At 32.8% G+C, this 20840-nt stretch overlaps 1 protein-coding gene across 2 annotated transcripts in view; it reads left to right on the top strand.

Moving 5' to 3' along the window:
- Positions 1-20840, top strand: part of gnas (GNAS complex locus) — a 58055-nt gene that overhangs the window by 14157 nt on the left and 23058 nt on the right. For both annotated transcript variants that reach the window (XM_056460510.1, XM_056460512.1), the window contains exons 2-5: positions 2498-2570; positions 5020-5074; positions 5183-5302; positions 10889-10986. In XM_056460510.1, the coding sequence (XP_056316485.1) occupies positions 2498-2570; positions 5020-5074; positions 5183-5302; positions 10889-10986 (346 nt within the window). The remainder of the gene's footprint in view (positions 1-2497; positions 2571-5019; positions 5075-5182; positions 5303-10888; positions 10987-20840) is intronic.

Raw genomic sequence — 20840 nt, 5'->3', positions numbered from 1 at the left:
AACCACCAAAATTTTCTTCTATACCGTTCCTACGGTATATGTACGATTTTATTTGAGGCTTTTTATTACAATAATATTTTCAGCAGAAAACATCTCCAAAGATGTCGTTTTAAATAGTAAAGAAATCAGTGTTTTTGAAACTAATGAAGACAGCAGAAGTCAATGATTGATTTGAATTATTTAGCCTGACATGTTTACTGCTCCAAAATACTTTAAATGTTTCTCAAAATAAAGTATTTTGTGTTCAAAGGGGAAAAAGTGTTTTGTTTTTTACCCAGACATTTAAAAATAACTTATTTGACAGCAGTTGATCACAATAGTGTGAAACCATTGTGTTTATATCCAAGGTTATCATACAGTCAGAATCTTATACCAGACCATGCCTAGTCAGTTCCAAAATCTGCAGATAGTCAACAAGTAATCGATTATAGTCTTTTTATTATTATTATTATTATTATTATTATTATTATTATTATTATTATTTGTAGTAGTAGTAGTAATTAATTAATTAATTCATAAAATGGTTTGAAATGAAAAATGTTAGAACTTAGTAAACTAGCATTTTTATATCAGCTCTTTGTGGGACCCTGCTCGACAGATATGTCATTGGTAGGGCCAGACAAAATATGTGGACATTTTTTGCTATTTCTGTGCAGAACTCTGTAAAAAATCTGCAGATTTATGTGGAATGATTTTGGCGGTATCGTAACTAAAAACTTAATTTATAAAACAAAAAAACAATACCTTTTTAACTTTTTTATTTAAGTTTTTCAATGCAAATCCAACTAGATCCACCTATTTGGTAAACAAAGCAAGTCTCTCATATAATACGTCTACTAAAATACAGAAAACATCACAAACTGTATTGTAATTAAATCCAATTAACATTTTCATATTAGTCAATAATGTTACTGAAACTGATTTAAAAACTCAATAAATATTCATTTACACACATTTCGTTCCCTTTATTTTTGTCATTCAAAACATCACAATGAATTGTAATGCAGAATGAAGTTATGTTGCATCAGACCCGACAAGAACATAAAATACATCAAACGCTATAAAAACCTAAAATAATAAATAAGCTTTTATAATTTCATCAATGTATATAAAATATAATTATATAAAGTATAACCCAATTAAAAAAATCACAGAAGGGAATAAATTAATTCTTTAATACTATTGCACCGTTTGTTATAATAATTATAATATTAAAAGTTTGTGCTAGTTTAATTATTAATTGATTTATTGATTTACACAAGTAAATAAATAGACTCAATGATGGGCTAAAAATCTGCAGAAATCTGTACGAGCCTAGTCATTGGTATTACTGCCCATTAAAAAAAAAAAAACACCACTACCTTGGGCCTGACTTAATCAGTAAGCATTTCAGTTTCATAGGCGTGCTGTAGCATGGCATTAAGATGCATTCTTTTGATTTGATTTAGTCATTGTTTAAAACACTAGTCTCGCTAACTCTGATACAACCCAGTTCTCTAACACCCTATTTGTTTGGCATGATAGACGCATGGCGTGAAAGTATCCCATTCTAAATCAAAATCCTGTGTATTCAACATAGCGAAGCACTCTAAATCATAATGTCTGGTATTTAAGGAGGAAATGGGTATATTTCTAGATACCCGTGATTCAAGTGTGTCGTAATGATATATGATTTAGGGATGTGTACCAGTGTAATTGAAGCACAAAAGTGGAATTCCTCCATGCAAACGGGCCTATTTGACACAATTGGAGCCTGGTAACTGAATTCGTTGTGATAAACAGATTCTCACTGCTTAAATCGGAGTTGTTTTGGTGTTTCTGCAGTTCGTTCTTCACATCCATGGGGATAAGTTAACTCTCATTTCATGTTTAGCATTTAGAACCTCAGACGACTGTGCGCCGTAAATGTAATAATTGTTCAGTACTGTCAATGTTTGACAACAAGTAGTGTATGACAGTAGCTGATGTTTCCAGATACTTCCTCACAAGAATTTTGTTTAGCATTTTACCGTCTGATTTGATGGATATAGCTAGTTACTTTTTAAGTTTGGGCACTGATTGTGATTCTGGAGTGATCATAATGTAATTAAATACTAGAATCAGTCTACATCTCTTTGTTTTACTTCATGAAATATGAAAACAACTGTTAAGTTTCTATGGGAGCATGCTAGTTATTTGAAAACTAGTGGTAAATATTACTTTAATAGTAAAAGATGAAGCTATGATGTCCCTTTTTAGTAAGATATTATGATTAAGTTGATATTATTAATGAAAATTTTGAAAGTAGTTACACATTTTAGCAATAATATGATAATCCAGTTATTAGCGTTAGCATGAATTTTCTGCTAGAGAAGAATGTTTAGTTTGCCATTTAAAAGCAATGCTACTGTGAAATCTAATTAATTATTCTTGTTGAATCAGGTGATATCTGACCCCCCCCCCCCCCTTCCTCCCACATCCCTTGTGATTTATATCTTTCTTTTTGCTCGTCTCTCAGGGGCTGGAGAATCGGGGAAAAGCACCATAGTCAAACAGATGCGCATTTTACATGTCAATGGCTTCAATGCTGAGTAAGTATGGCTTTCTGGATTTATATACTTATTTGATTCTTCTCAAGTCAAACCAAACTAGATGTTTTTTTAAGTAGCCTACAGTTAAGGATGATGTACAGCGTCAAAACAGTTTTCATTTGTTGTGCAGTTTTGCTGGTGATACAGTTTTGAAATGGTGCGTTTTGGGTAAAGTCCCGCTCTTTTGGGAGGATGTTGATATCGTTGTCATTGTGCTTTCAATGCAATGGGATGTTACGTTTTTGCTTACTCATAATTAAATATTGACTTTATTTCAGTAAGTAATGTTTACTAACATATTAGCAGTTGGTCTGAAACCAGTTTTATGATTACTGCTCATTTGTATTATTTAATTAGGGCTGGGCTGATAAACGATGTTATATCAAATCGCAATAACAATGATACGCTCTGGACTTTTTTTTACTCTATATTGATCTAAGAGCCAATCACCCAGCAGGAATTTGCAACCATGGTTGTCTAGAAGTGTGTTGACATTAGAAATAAATTACCGAAAATTTATCGGCCGAAAATTTTATGCCATTTATTGGATCCTCTAATTTTGTAGCTTCAGCAGGTTGTACGTGGGGTCTTAAAAAGTATTTTAAAGTTGATAAATCAATTCTGAGAAAACTAAGGCCTTTAAAAGTTATCAAAAAGTCTTTATCACATTTTTACAGGATCTTTAATTTTGTTCAAGCGTTGTCCAAAGTGTTTGACTCTAAAAGAGCATAAATATATTTATTTTCCTCCTAATATTAACAACGGCGTGCTCGATCCACGCGATTGGTTCAGGCTTTGTGCGTCCGCCCAAGTTCCTTTGTCTGGGTGATGTCACGTAATTTGCGACAAATGTGGAAAAATGATGTGACACGAAACCATAGAGCGAAACAGACGAACAAATGGGAAAATATAAGTTTGCGTACTGGTTGAAGAAAGACGAGTTTAAACAGTGGCTGAAGCCCATCGCTGAAAACAACCGTGTAATTTATTCTTTCAAGCTTTGTTTCTTCCGAGCTTATCTGAGGTCTGCTACATGGTTGTGCTCCATTGATTTATTTAGCTCAACTGTTTATTAAGTTAAAGGTTTGATAATGACCAGAACTTGAAATGGTGATGACGTCCTAAAATATTATGAGAAGGTCTTTAAAAAGTCTTAAAAAGGTATTGAAATTATCATTCTCACCTATACCCTGTTCAGTCATTGTTGGGGTATTCTTTTAAATCTGGAAGCATTAACAAATGATATTGAAATACATAACGTTATTGCTTGATAAGGAAAATTATTATCGAGATTGCATTTTTGCCATTTGGCCCAGCCCTAAATGTAATTTAATATAATAAAATCTAGTGCAATAGATATAATTAGATATAATATAGATATATAATAGATATAATATAATCTAGTGCAACAGATATAATTAGATATAATATAGATATATAATAGATATAATATAATCTAGTGCAATAGATATAATTAGATATAATATAGATATATAATAGATATAATATAATCTAGTGCAATAGATATAATTAGATATAATATAGATATATAATAGATATAATATAATCTAGTGCAATAGATATAATTAGATATAATATAGATATATAATAGATATAATATAATCTAGTGCAATAGATATAATTAGATATAATATAGATATATAATATAATCTAGTGCAATAGATATAATTAGATATAATATAGATATATAATAGATATAATATAATCTAGTGCAATACATATATATAATATATATTATAGAATCTAGTGCAACACAATCAGTGTCATAGGGATATAACAGACCGTCCCAGACCGTCAGGATTAAAATTAATTAATGATTAAATTAGCAAATCAAGTAATTCTTGAATGAATTGGTCAATAGTAAAATTGTAATTCAGCAACTAAAACAAAGTTGTTGATTAGAAAGCAGGAAAAAGTCACTCTAGGGTAGCCTGATATTATATGCTGTGTAATGTTTAATATCGCTGTACCATTTATGCAGTAGTAGATATATTTGGTGAATGGCTGCTTTATGTAATACTTAAACTAAATATTATATTATATGCTTGTAAATTATGTACAGTTACTTGTTGTACAATTTTTTTTAAACAACTGTGGCCAATCCAGTCAGACTCCAAAGATAGCTTTCATAATATTAGTTAAACATCTTTAATTTATTTTAGAGTTTTTTTATGATCAAGTATTGGTGTGTTTAATTAATTGGGATATTCATACACATGCCTCAACAAGTACTATTTAATTAAAACTCTATTAAATATCAAAGCTTTGTAGTTAAATAACTTGTTTTGCTGTATTGTAATGATATTCGAGGGTTAATGCTGCAATATAAAAACTTGGTTTGCTTAATTTCTTGGTTTTACAACATTGAACACTGCATGTTGCCGCAAAATGAGGGGATCTGAAGTAACCATGTGTTGTTTTTTTACAGAGAGAAAAAACAGAAAATTCAAGACATCAAGAATAATATAAAAGAAGCTATAGAGGTAATTGTTGAAGGTTTTATAAGTAAAATATAGTAAAATAAGGTTTTATAACTAATAATCTGACAAAAATGCGAACAGAAACTCTAAATGGCTTTGTTTTTCCTGTAGACTATTGTGACGGCGATGTCCGTGTTGGTACCTCCAGTCCAGTTAGCCTGTCCAGCAAATAAGTTTCGAATTGACTACATCCTCAACTTAGCCAACCAAAAGGACTTTGAGTTCACAACGGTGAGTATTAAGGTTTTTTTGTCAACCCATGTGCCCAGTTTTGCTTTCCAAGGCGGTCTGTGTACCATCTCAGATTTATTTTCGCATTTTTCATTCAGATGAGGCATAGATTTAATTATTTCAGGCATAGAAATGGTTAAGAATCATGTGTGCGAGCGTCGCTTCTTAAACAAAAGCCATCACATGCATCAAATTGTTGTGCAGATTGTTGAGCATGTTCAGATGTCACAGTTAATTGGCAGATATTCTTTGCTGTGGGACAACATGTTGGTGAATTGAAAAAGCGCCCCACCTGAGGGAAATGTGGGTGTGTGAACGTGTGACTCTCAGGTATAATGGTGCGGCGTTCATTACGACTGATTACTTGTAATAATCTCTAAACCCTCCCTTAAGAGGGCCTCACCTGAGCCACACACCTTGTCACCCAGGACCTCCCTGCTCCCTCATCACCTAGACAGGTGCTCTGTGTCTAGGGAAAGGGGAGCGGAGAGCCGCCCGGACCTGCACCAACGGGCCTGCTTAAGATTTAATTACAGGTGACTCAAACATGGTGGCCCTGTGGACTTAAAAATAGAGAACACGAATGGTTCACTTGCTGTTTTTAGATAGATAGCTTTACGTAAACATTACTGTAATTATTCGATTGTGAAAACAGTCAGTTGTAATTGTTGATGCCGCAAAACTGGATGGATGTAGAATAGCGGTTTTGCTGGGTGTAAATTCTTTAGTATGGTTTCAGGATCAGCAGAGGAACTATGTTATTTGGAGTTGATCGTTAACTGTTAAACTTCAGAATCGAGTGCAGGAAGTGTCTGTAGTTTTAGCATAACTACAAAGAAGATACTGCCCCACCCTCCCTCTCTCTCTCTCTCTCCCTCGGTGGCCCCAGGGCCCGCTGGGAACCAGTCTGACTGGTTGATTGTGTTGCAAGCGAAAGACAAAAATAAAAAAGCAATAGCAATTATTGACATTTATAACTCAGTAATGCCAATTTAGGATATAAAGACCCATTGAAGTTTATAGATGAAGGCTATTTCTGCACTGTTTGTATGGCCAAGTGAAAATATTTCTTTAAAAAAAATTTAAGCTACGAAGTGAGACGGAAGCTGGCAATACGTATAAGCATAACTATTTTTAAAGTGGAGAGAAAGACAGATGTAGACGAGATGATTGATTCTCATGTTCTTTACTTTTAATTTTAGTAGTTTTCATTAATATAATAAACAAAGTAGTTTTAACCAGATTATTTCAATTCAATTCAATCAATCATTTCAATTTGAACTAATTGAAAACATTAAAGTTAAATGAGATGACCAACTGTTTGGCTATTTTAACTGAAGTTTAAATCTGAGGTTGTAAAATCCCTATACCTGTAACCTATACACTATTTTGAGGGATGTAAACAACAACAATGTTCCCAACGTATCTCCTGTTTTACATTTTTAATTTCTATTGCTTCAGAGAATAAAATAAAGCCACATATTGATAAATAATGTTATAATAGCTGTTTTAATGTTAAATTATAATTGAATTGTCTCTTGTTACAGTTATGAAATAGTTTGAGAAGAAGCAGGAACTGTTTATGGGCCAATGACATGACCACATTGTAATGGTCTATATATTGTTTGTACATTTAATTAATAAATGTAAAGATAATGAATATTCATAATTTGCATGTTGTAGAAGAAACATTTCAAATATATAATTATAAAGGTTTGTTTCAAGAACGTCATGTTTTGTCTTTTAAAAGCTACTGTCTGGTGTGCCTCACTTATGCTACTTACTTGTGATTTGTTTATTATCTTATGTCAATTTTTTTTATTAGCATACTTTGTTTTATTATTATACTGTAAATAATTACACCGTAAAAGGACACTGTAATACGAACTGTAGCCAAATTTTGTTAACTGTTTGGTTTGCTAAAGTTTATCTATAATAATTTCATTAATATATAATAATAATAATATTGTGTGTGCAAAAATAAATTGAGGCCTCGAATTATCTCCTCTGACCTGTAAGGAGCATGTTTTGTGTCTATGAGAGCATGCATTTATTTTTAATAATAAATATATTTGCATATTTATTACATGGTTTCCACTACAATTATTCTTCCATGGCGGGACGCAAAGCCAAAATTCATCCCGCCACGGCTACATTACAGCTTCTCATTCATTTTGTGTCGGGGAGGGAGATCACAAGCGTTTATACACCGTTCTAAGCATATGTATGCGAAGAACTGGAGCTATGGCATCTATTTGGGAGATCAAAACAGGTTTATGAGGGCAGACCGGGGCTGGCGGGAACGCCGTTGCAAAACCTCCCAAATTTACACTACCCGCCTGTGTCACTTTTTACCCACAAAAATAAATTTAAAACCACCCAATTGGGTGGGAAACCATCCAATCTGGCAACACTGTCTGCGCTTGAGCAGCGCGTATTTGAGGGCGCTAGAAGCTTTGTGCATGAGCAGAGGAAATTGGTGCGCAAGCAAAGAGATTCGCATGCTGTAGGCTATTACATAAATGCGATCTCGACTCGTAATACTGCGCTCACGACATTTGTCATTGAAATAACGCCACAGGTAGTTGGTAGATCTGTGTGAAAAAGGCCTGCCGCCACAGCTGGAAAAATCCTGTAGGAAACAAACACTGTATTAGCAGATGCGACAATGTTTGGTGTATCAAATATATCACAATATACTGTTATGGTTAAAAAATTCTGATAGTTGTATGTTAAAAATAGAAATGTAAGGTGCAGTGAATTTGGTGGGTGGCGTGATCCTGAAGTGTGTGGCTTTTGTCCTACACATTCAGCAGAGTAGTGGCACTTTTATTTTTGATGAAGAATCTGTGCCAAATTGAATGCAACCATTTCTAAACGTACAAGATAAAAGATCTGGCCAGGCAAATTTTCATTTCTGGTCAGGAATACTTTGTTCTGTGTTTTGTGAACTAGTCCATTTACTGTTCAGGCTCATGCTGCAACATATAAACAGTTTAGCAAGGTGAGACCATTCTGTCTGTGTCTCTCGTCATGTTGTATTTGCTCACATTGGAAGTTTCTCATTTCTAACGCTTGTTCATGCTTCACCACCATGTCTGGATTGCAGTGGGCGGCCAGAATTGTTTAGTTCTGTCTTGAACTCTTCTATAAATGTGGCTTTTGTTATACATAAATTGCATATGTTGTTTTGTGCATTTTTAATACATGTTTTCCGAAAAAACTGACAAGACAAGATGCATAATGTGAACATTTCTGTTTTTTTGTTGGTATACTAAATATGTCCATTCTCTTGTCAAATTCTGAAATTCTATTAAAATATATATATATATATATATATATATATATATATATATATATATATATATATATATATATACATACACATACACATATATATATATATATATATACACATATATATACACATATACATACACACACATACTGTTGAAGTCAGAATTATTAAACCCCCTGAATTATTAGCCCCCTGTTTATTTTTTCCCCAATATCTGTTTAATGGAGAGATGATTATTTCAGCACATTTCTAAACATAATAGTTTTAATAACTCATTTCTAATCACTGATTTATTTTATCTTTGCCATGATGACAGTAAATAATATTTTACTAGATATTTTTCAAGACACTTCTATACAGCTTAAAGTGACATTTAAAGGCTTAACTAGGTTAATTGGGTTAACTAGGCAGGTTAGGGTAATTAGGCAAGTTATTGTATAACAATGGTTTGTTCTGTAGACTATAGAAAAAATAAATAGCTTAAAAGGGGTAATAATTTTGACCTTAAAATGGTTTTAAAAAAATAGAAACTGCTTTTATTGTAGCCGAAATAAAACAAATAAGACTTTCTCCGGTAGAAAAAATATTATTCGACATACTGTGAAAATTTCCTTGCTCTGTTAAACATAATTTGGGAAATATAAAAAAAAGAAATTAAATTTCGAAGGGTGGCTAATAACATACAGTTGAAGTCAGAATTATTAGCCCTTCTTTGAAATTTTATATATATATTTGTTGTTTTGTCGAAACTAGGGCTGCACAATATATCATTTGAGCATTGATATAGCAATGTGCGCATCCACAACATTTACATTACAGGATCTGCAATGTCGAATCGAGATTATAGTTATCAGGAGCCATAGTTGATTTGTGGAGTCATTGCAAAGTTTAACCAAAAAGTTACCCAAAACTTTATCATTTGCATTTGTTTTTTATGTCGGTCACTGTGTGAGAATTTCACTTCAAGAAAGATTATTGTATTTATGTACATATACAATGAAGAATACAGAGTGTTGTTTTACTTATTTAATTCTGTGTATAGAATATTAAAGAATGTTTAATTTGTAACTTTGCTCTACTGTATTTATCAACACTGTAAAAAATGCTGGGTTCCAGACAATCTATATGTGTTGAAACAACCTGAAGGCTTTAAGTTAACTTATTAGTTCTTACAAATTTAAGTTGATTGAACATAAAACAATTAACCCCCCCCCCCCCTCCAAAAAAACTAAACAAAGAACTGTGTTTTAGCTTATTTTAAATAAGTAGTCTGAATAAAAAGGACACCTCGTTTTTTTGAGAGAATGCTTGTGGTTGGTTTTAGGGCTGCAAAAAAATGGCATTGCAATATAAAATATTTCTGCAATACATATTGCAATATTGAGTATATTGTTACCAGATGAAATGAATGGCTCAATATGGTCATCATTCATCATTTTAGATTAATTGCTATGTTTTTGTAGAGCAGTGCATCTGCATAAAATATACTAAACCAATCACGAGTGTTGATAAATGCAGTACAGCAAAGATACAAACTAAATAAACAGTATTTTATGGATTTCTGGAAGTCTCGTAGTATACACTGCAATATGTATAATCAAATGTAAAACGGCCCAGTATAGTCTTCATCGTATTCATACATGAATACAATTACAGTTTCTTAAAGTTACAAACAATATAATTTGTGTGTCTGAATGCTCGACATTGCAGATCCTGCGATGTGACTATTGTGGACATTACGATATAAATGCGGAAACCATATATTGTGCAGCCCTAATTGGTTAATTATGTTTTATGCAGATGATGATCTCCCCTATAAAATAATCCTAATTAATCTAAAATTATGAATTCTTTCCAAATGGAGCTTTTCTTTTAATCTGGTAGAATTTGTGCTCAATATCGCAATCTGTATCGCAGAAAAATTAAATATTGCAATGGAAGTTTTTCCAATATTGTGCAGCCCTAGTCGAATCCTAAATTTGCTGTAATCTGACAACAGATTACTGATAACTATTAAGAAATCTAAAAAATATGGTCTAATTGTAATTTGAATGTGAGCTAAAATCTGGTATCCTTGTGTGCAAAAGTTTAAAAATGAAATATTTTTTAAAAATAAGAACAATAATAATATTTTTAATATATTGATTTCTTTCAGCAGGATAGCATAGTTTAAAGCGTCTTTGCAAACCAAATAAACATGTTGACAAAATGGCCAAACTACAGCGGTGTAAAAGATTCCGACAGCTTATTTATGGGCTTGTCCTCTCTTCCACTTTTCTTCTCAACAGGAATTTTATGAACACACAAAAACCCTGTGGCAGGATGAAGGGGTGAAAGCTTGCTTCGAAAGATCCAATGAATATCAACTGATCGACTGCGCGCAGTAGTGAGTATTCTGTTCATTCTGAATGCTGGATTTATTTTTAACTGTGGAGTGTTTTGCTAATACAGGTGATATTAGTTGCGTTGGAATCTTGTAACAGTCCGATTGGTTGCTCTCGACCTGGGCTGAAGCTGTTTGTGTGGCATTCCCAGCACACTACATGTATCAGACTGATTTATGCACACAATTGAGAGGGAAATTAGAAATGCGATGAGGGTTGAAGTGACAGAATGTGAAGCTAGTGCTAGACGCTTCATGTTGAACACTGTTGACTATATGGTGAAATGTTGTGCTGTATATGTGTGTGTCCTGTCCTCTCCCTCAGCCACTGGTGGTTGTTGTGGATCAGATGCTGGCCTGAGCCGTTTAGACCGGAAGTGGCCCCCCTCTACTGCTCCCCGCTGCACGCTTATGTAAACGTAGTGCGGAGAGAGAGAGAGGGCTATTTTTAACTCGCTGGTTCACTCACTCGCAGCAGAAGTAGACTGTAGCAGAGAGAGGCGATCCGCAAGTATCGCAAATAATGCATCTCCCTTTTTAAAGGAGCAAAATGAGCTTGAAGTGATAATGGTGGATACTTTGGAGGATTTGCAGGGCAACTTCCAGCCTGCGAAGAGGGACAGAGGAGAATGACGGTGCTTTTTCAAGCGCGCGCACGCACATACACGCGTTCGACAAGAACCGTGCGTCGTCAATCGCTAATCCTGTTATGAGCTCATTTTTCTGTCTGAGTGTTATCAAGGCTCTTCCTGTCACATGGCCAGGTGTCCATATTGTGCGTGTGTATTCACTTTCATTCATCTGTGTTTCTTTGTACGTTGGAGCTGCAGCAGTATTGTGGGCTCAATAATGTTATCATAGATGTCGAGACGAACACAAAAATAAGTACGCAACAACGCATCTCTATTTGTTTTTGTTCAGCCTGCAAGTTGTTTTTTTTCCCCTCTCCTGACTAGTTCTTCCTACATCTGCTGGTGGCGTCACTGCAGTACCAGAAAATGGCTGAGATAAATAAAAAAAAAAAGCAATGACAATAGTTTGACTAGGATTATACTCCTTTCCGTTTGAAATTGAAGATTTTTGAAGATTACACTGATGAAATGTCAGCTAATTTTCTGTATTTGTTGTAAATCTTAAAAGAGAAAGCATTTGCTTGGGGCTACAGTGTTTTTATGGCAAGCATGTTTAATTCCAAAGTGATTAATTTCTGTTATTTTGTGAAAAGAATTGCTTTTACTAAATTATTAACTAAATAATCATTGAGTATGTTTACATGGACACCAGTAATCTGATTTTAATGCAATATGGACAATACTCTGATTAAGAGTAGGCCTGTCACGATATCTATTTTTCGTCGTACGATATATTGCACCAAAATATAATGCGATAAACAATATTATTGTAATTTTGTGCCACTTATTTTATAATGCCAGATTGACAATATAATATCATCATAATGCAAGTACACTCTTACAAAGAAGGCAGTATTTTATTCTTAAGAATATTTAATTTTATTTAATTATAGTGATTTTAATAATTAGCAGGGGTCATGGATAACCTGTAAGTCATGGAATATCAACATGGCATTTTCCAGTCCTGGAAAAGTTTTGGAAAAACAGAAAAGCCCACAAGGAAAAGTCATGGAAATTACATTTACATTTAGTCATTTAGCAGACATTTTTGTCCAAAGCGACTTTATCTGTGTTCACACTAGAGGTTGTGGTTGCAAAAATCGGTTGTACGGCGCTGCAAAAAGGGGCAGGTTTAAACAATATGATTAGTCATTAATAAAAGTCAGCGATTGCTCCATATTTAAAATGTCTTATTTTAAATGATCTTCTATTGGTCTTACGCAATCACCTGATGTGTTTTCACAGGTAAGAATTCACCAAGCTTGAACTTTTAAATGCAGTGAATCGCGAAACTTTGCCGCGTGCTTGCGTTTCTGGTCTGCTGCATTCGAATGCCTATGAATGAAAGTCTATGGAGCGAAAAGTGCAGTGTGATCGCAGCTTTATAATAGAAGTAGTTTTACCTACTATTACTTGTTTAAAAAAACTATTAAGTTTATCTAAAATTTGTTTGACAAATATCTGTATACTAGAATGGAGGTTAGTTGTTTTTACTTTTCTTTTCTTGGCCAAAAACAAGCTCTCACATTATTAGTGCTGTGTAAGCATCATTTATTTTACATAGATAAATAAATTGAAACTATTGTGTGTTTTATGATATGCTGGAATAAATGTAAACGTTTCTTATGATTTACCACGTATATATGAAACATTTGGTTGTGAAAATTGGCTTGAAAGTCCTGGAAAAGTCCTGGAAAAAAATGTGTATGAACCCTAAACTAGGTGTTAGAATCAGAATGTGAAAACGTAACATCTTAAACAAATTAATAATAATAATAATAATAATAATAATAATAATAAATGTTAACAAAAATCTACAAGGTAAAAATAACTAGAGTAAAGTAACAATATGATTAGTCATTAATAAAAGTCAGCGATTGCTCCATATTTAAAATGTCTTATTTTAAATGATCTTCTATTGGTCTTACGCAATCACCTGATGTGTTTTCACAGGTAAGAATTCACCAAGCTTGAACTTTTAAATGCAGTGAATCGCGAAACTTTGCCGCGTGCTTGCGTTTCTGGTCTGCTGCATTCGAATGCCTATGAATGAAAGTCTATGGAGCGAAAAGTGCAGTGTGATCGCAGCTTTATAATAGAAGTAGTTTTACCTACTATTACTTGTTTAAAAAAACTATTAAGTTTATCTAAAATTTGTTTGACAAATATCTGTATACTAGAATGGAGGTTAGTTGTTTTTACTTTTCTTTTCTTGGCCAAAAACAAGCTCTCACATTATTAGTGCTGTGTAAGCATCATTTATTTTACATAGATAAATAAATTGAAACTATTGTGTGTTTTATGATATGCTGGAATAAATGTAAACGTTTCTTATGATTTACCACGTATATATGAAACATTTGGTTGTGAAAATTGGCTTGAAAGTCCTGGAAAAGTCCTGGAAAAAAATGTGTATGAACCCTAAACTAGGTGTTAGAATCAGAATGTGAAAACGTAACATCTTAAACAAATTAATAATAATAATAATAATAATAATAATAATAATAAATGTTAACAAAAATCTACAAGGTAAAAATAACTAGAGTAAAGTAACAGATCTATTTTAATTTGTTAGACACTCACATGAAAATAAGTAATTTATAGTAAATACTATAGTGTTTTTTAAGCATGCTGACACCTTTAGAGCTAAAATGTTGCTGATATTGTTTTTTTTTTTTTGTTTTTTTGGGGGGTGACGATTATATATTGCATATAGACTGTAAAAGATATGGACGTAGTATCCGTGACGTCACCCATAGGTTTCTGAAGAACGCAAAAGAAGATACGAGTAGGCGTGGCCAACCGTCGCCATTTTGGTCACACATCATACAAAACAAAAGCAAAGAGGCGGAGTGTGTGCGGAGCTACAGACGCCTGCTAGCATTTTGCTTAGACAGGCTTTTCTTTGAGAGAAATGCTTAATGCTTCATTACCTGCGACTTTGTTTTCTGACCACATGTGCTTGGTTGTACACTATATAAATAAAGTGTTTAGACTTTTAAAAACACTGTTGTAATACATTGAGCCACTAAACATTGTTCTTATGATGTTTTTCTACAGGAGGAAAGCACGAATAACTTCCAAACACTTAAAATATAGTCTGTGTTAGTAAATGCTAGGCCATTAATAAAATCCAGGCATAACACTGTATGATAATGGTTCAGATGACTGTTCTGTAGCCTAAGCTAATGAATCTGTCAGATTCTGGAGTGCATTCAAGTTCTAAAGAAAAATATATATGATAAATGATCCTAAATAAAACAAATACATTTATAAAGATGGTATTTAAGAATAAAATTTCACTCACCTGGAAAATGGAGGCCACGTGAATGGTTTATAAGCACAGTTAAGTACACACAGCATGCCATATCATCTGATAATTGTAAGAAATAATTCCAAATAGCAACTGACTGTCTAAAGCCACATAAAACTAAACAAAAATATGATGAGTTCAGCGGCTAATCAGCCAGAATGACATGACGGCGACCAGCGAGACCTAGCTGTCGCTTTAGTGGCCACACCCTTAATTATACAGACTTAATATAAAGGAAACGGATGAGTTATAAAAAAATTCACCCCCTCACAGTTGTCATGAAGGGTAATATTAGCTATATGAACCAAAATCGTTCTTTGTACCAAGCTGTAAACAGCTTTTTTCTTTTGTAAATTTGTCCATTTTAACAGTGGGCTTAATAGAAATTTGCTCTATAGTGGAGCCAGGACAAGCAGAATTTCAATGAATTACAGTTTCTGTTACTTGCGTATTTGCTTCACGAGGGAGAGCGGGACGTTGCCGCTTGATATTGCATCACCTAAATGATTGAGGTCATAGTCATGTGTTGTGCGATAAGTCGATATATTGATTATTGTGACAGACCTAATTAAGAGTCTACAATGTATGTAAACAGGGATTTTTGATTAATTTAATCAGATTAAGGTCATTATTAAACTAAACAGAAAAGGAATTAGGACATGTGGAGTATGCCGTAGTTGTGTTATTGGAGTGCAGACGTGTAAACACCTCAATCAAACTATTACCATTGTGTAGGATTTTCACCGCATTTTGCAACTGGATAGTCTATACACACATGGCTGTTTGACACTATTCTCTGCACCTACCGAGTCACTGAAGGACCACAGACACCTGCATTGTGAAATGCAGAGGTTTTTACCCCATACACGTGCGGTATCAAATTCCATTAAAACAACACTCTTCCAGCAGTTCATACTCTCGTCCAATATCTTTATTATAGGGGTAGGGCTGTGCGACTAATTGAAATCGAATCGCTATCTAATCGCAAGAGGCTGCGATATGAAATATGTTATTTAACTCCACTTTTGTTCTGCCCAATCAGAATTGTGTAAACGAATTATGTGGAAGAACCACAATAAAAAAAACAAACAGGAAAGCACAATCGAGTGCAATTTTGGAGTTCTTTGCTAATTGAAGTTGATATCTTTTCAGTTCCGCTCACTGTTTTTTAGTAGTAAGAAGCTACGATACATATTATTGAGCTGAAGCTTGACTTCAAAATTAAATCGCAAATCAAATCGACATCGCAATATCTGTCAAAAAGTCACAATTAGAAATTTTCCCCAAATTACACAGCCCTAATGGGGGGCATGCATGAAATGTTCCTGAATGGAAGTGAAAGCGCCAAACTGCAGTTTTAGTCAACAAGTCGACAAATTAAAATGAAACACACGAAACTACATGACACTCCGGAGGAAACATGGATATTGTGACGCAATGATGTTATTCTAATTATATGCTATAACATGTAAAACGGGAACATGAAACGAACATTCAAAAAGCAACGCATGTAAAACACCTTAATCATATTATTGTCTTGTTCAGGTTATGGCAAATAACTCGATTACTGATGTCCATGTAAACGTAGTCACTACATTTCTTTTTTGCATTGGTTTGCGGAAATCCACTCTGGAAAAAAGAAGAAATGCTTCTTTGATGTTATCTGTGAGCTTTCTATATTTCCATAAAACAGAGAAATGCTGTGTTCCTCCCTTTTTGCAAATGCAAATCAAGTGCATGATTTAAAAAAAAAAAATTCCTGACAAAGGTCTCATGACTGAAACGTTGCTATCTCAGTAAATATTGGATTTCTTGCAGGATACAGCAGTACGCAGGTTTTTTCTCTCTTATGCATTATGTCCTCTATCCAACGCACCTGCCTGCTACCATTCAGGTGTGCGAGAGATGTTTGACTATAGACAAAAGACATTTTTCTTTACCATAAAGTTAATACACAAATGTGTGTAACACTGGCAGTATTTTCTTCTATATTTTTGCAAACCAGTGAAATAATACCAGTACACATTTTCCTGACAATAATGCTTTAGGATTTTCACAAAAAAATTTAACCAATAGTTAATAATTGTGAGTGAAAATTTTTTGGAAATTGTAAATAATAATACAATTGAAAAGTGATCATAAACATGGTCTCTGCGGTTCTTAAAGAGTCTTAAATTCACTGAAATATTGTGTTGTAGGTCTTAAATCATTTTAAACTGGTCTTAATTTTCCTTTGTCCATGTAAAGGCTACCCAATCAGGCCAACACCCATTCAATCACAATAATTCCATCTTAATAAAAGTTTTGACAAATGTTTATTTATTAATTCTATTTACCAACTGTTTATAAACGTATGATTTAATTATCTTCCTTACAATAACATTTGTTTTTAATGTTTTTTTTTTATGTTTTAACTGGGCCATTAGAAAAAATCCTTGGCGTTTAGCCTTGTGTTAATCTGAAATTTCATTCATAATGATCTTAAAGTCTTAAATTTTATCTGATGAAATCTGTAAAAACCCTTATAAAAGTGTTAGCTAGGTATGTCATGATCATGCATCTTTGTTTTTATGATAAATAATAATGTATAATAGTATTTAAAACCAGCAATTCTAATGAATGACCTGGTCTGTTTCACATTATAAGCCTAATGAATTCTTTTGTTATATCTTGGAAACATTGAATAGTCGCCAAGATGTTTTTTATTGTCTGTAGAACTGTAAAAATACTTCAAAAGTAGATGCAAACTTAGCAAAATGCAGTGAAACTTATATGTTAACAAATATTTTTGTCTTTGTCCACTTTACATTCAAAATGGAGCCTACCAAACCTGAATATTTCAGTTTTTTTTCTTTGAAGCATTGTTAAATAGTCCTATGCTTGTTTTTCCTGCAGCACTTAAATATATTTTAAAACTAAATTTTAACTGGAAATTGACATTTATTTATTTAGCAGAAACCTTTATCTAAAGCAACTAGCATTTTTTTAAGATGTAGCAGTAAAACCATTCAACAACCATTGCACAATAATACTTAATTGTTGTTTGTTTGCTTAAATTTCCCTAATTTCAGTGTCAAAATGTGACTGAAATTTAAACTGCACAATTATCGCCGTTTTCTCAAATAATTGTGATTTATATCAAATAACCATCATCAGACAAAATATTCAAAAAGCTTTCAGTGGCTTCATAAATCAGAGAAGCTTTGTGTTTCAGCTTGTTTGCATTTCGTAAGTGTAAATCCAGTGGATGGAGATTTATTTATTAGAGTTTATGCAGAGTTTATAGTTAAATTGTGTGTAGTATTAAGAAATGTAATCCATGAAAATTGTAAACCAAATGCAAACCAGAAAAATCTTGTGATTCCATGGTAGGGTTGGACGATTCATTGAAATAAACCAAAATTATTAGTTTCCACATGTCGGTCATTTAGTTTTTTAATCCTGTTAATACTTCTGCTTTAAAAACGTATTAGTGTGTGAACAAACTGGCCGAGCGGTGAGTGCATTGTTCATATGACAAAAAAAAAGAGAACGGCAGTCTCTCATATGTCAGGTAAATCATATTGTTTATTGCTGCTTTATTTGGTATACAGCAGGAACAGTGTGATTCAAAGTCCCGCGGCCCTCCACACATGTATCATCCGGATTTTCAATTCAGCAAATCAGATTGAGCGAATGCAGATTATTAGTAGCAATAGTTATTATTATTATTATTTTTTTCACTCACCCTTAAGTTATAAGAGAGTTATGCTGGCAGTTCATTCTGCTAATGTGGCCAAGTTCTATAAATTAAATAGGCAGTATTTAATGCCCTGAAGTAGGACTAAACAATATATCATTTGAGCGTTGATATTGCATTGTTTGTATCCTCAATAGTCGCATCACAGGATTAGATTTTTTAATTAAATATTAAAACATAAAAGATATTATTTTTATAACATTGTATCGAATTATTTATACAATGATGATCATGCTATTTTACATTTTTGTATATAAATACTATTGGACTCCACAGAAAGCCATGTTATGTCATATGATTGTAATTTAATATATTTTAGGCGCACTTCATAGACAGGGACTCGATCACTCCAGTCGATCTAAATTATACAAATCTTTTCAAACAGTGCTATTCATGTCGCAATATATAATCGCAGCAAAACAAAATATTGCACTGTCAGGTGTTTCCAATATCGTGCAGCCCTACCCTGATGTTTTGTTAAATCTTTAGTTTTGTTTGCAAGAGTTGCTGGCTGTTTTCTATTTTTGACAATGAAAAATTCTATTATTTTGTTTGCAAAAAGAAAAGTTTTTTTTTTAATGAAAATTTTCTTTTACACTAAAACTGAAATGTGTATCTGTACATTTGATGAATTCAATTTCAAGCAATTTGTGGTTTGATTTGCTTCATCAAATAATCATTGAGTATGTTTACTTCAATTATTTTAATATCATACAGAATAGAAACTAGAATTATAAATAAATACCTTTTAATATTTGAGCATATTTACAGTATAAATGATTACATAATTAGTTATGAGATGATTTCTCTTTCATTAAATAATCATAAAGAGTTTGTTTACTTCAGTTATTTTAATATCATGAATAGAAAGTAAAAAATAATACCTTTTAATATTTGAGCATATTTACAGTACAAATGACAACATAACGAGACAGGAAAAATAAAAAGTAAATAAATAATTGTATTGAAGATAAAATAATCATTCATTAATTGAAATTGAGATGAGATGAATCAAAGTTTTGATTTTAGGCAATATTGTCCTGCCCTGATGCATGGTAAAAAATAAAAATATCCAGTTGGATATTCATGGCTTCATCTGTTAAAACCCAGAGATTTCTTGCATTCCTTCTGAGTAGAGCTGCACAATAATGGAAATATATTGTGTCTTATTATATATATTAAATATATTAGAAATATTGGTCTAACATTGCGAGTAATTTTTTTTTTTTGTGATATATATTGCGATATGAATACAATTTGACCAGATGACTTTATATCTCTATTTGGAAAGAATTTATAATGTTAGATCAATTGGGATGATTCTGCAGTAGGTGTGGATAAAATCTAAATAACAATCTATATACTTTTGAGGTTTCTCGACACGTTGTGATCTGTGCTATTTGCAGTGCGTTTCTGTATTTGCACATGTTGTGAGTATTTACATGCATAACAATCTATAAATACAATTAAGAAACTGATACAATTGAAATAGTGTTTTATCCTTTCCCGAGTCTAACAGTATTCAACTACATTAGCTGAATGATAAAAATAAAGGTAATTCAATAATATTAATCATAGTTAATGTCACAAATGGTAGTTTCTTATTCCTGAATGTTTTTAAAATCTTGTTTTATACACATAAATACTTGTGTAGAAATGTTCAGTACTTACCTTTATATGAACATTATTTGATTATAACTGCAAATCAATGCGAAATAGCCTACTGTAACGTCTGCAATTATATAAAATAAATAAATAAACATATATGAACACATACAGAGCCTTACAGTCTCCGATATGTTATCAATTACAGAAAAACTACACACATCATACATTTAGTCCTTATTTGGCTTCAAAAACACGCAACATACAGCCCACAGTCAGTGTAAACCTCTCATCTGTATCTTCAATCTTCACCAGCACATGTAACCTCTTGTTAGAGAGTTCATAAGTCCAAAAGGCGATGGGAATAGTTAAACATGGCAGTTTGTTCATGTTTTAAGTTGCTGAAAGAATCATTTGTCCTTTGTTTTTTCGTGCTTCACTCTCGCATTTGTCCGTTTCTGAAAGGATCGGATATCAGAAGCACTTCAATAATCATACACACGTTATTAGCATCAGCTCAAGAAGTTCGTTATTTCGAATATAGACAGGGGAAAGAACGAGAAAGCAA

The sequence above is a fragment of the Danio aesculapii genome, chromosome 6 (assembly GCF_903798145.1).
Source record: "Danio aesculapii chromosome 6, fDanAes4.1, whole genome shotgun sequence".
Classification (NCBI taxonomy): Eukaryota; Metazoa; Chordata; class Actinopteri; order Cypriniformes; family Danionidae; genus Danio; species Danio aesculapii.
The sequence above is the reverse complement of the archived record's forward strand: the minus strand, read 5'-3'. Positions and strand labels throughout refer to the sequence as shown.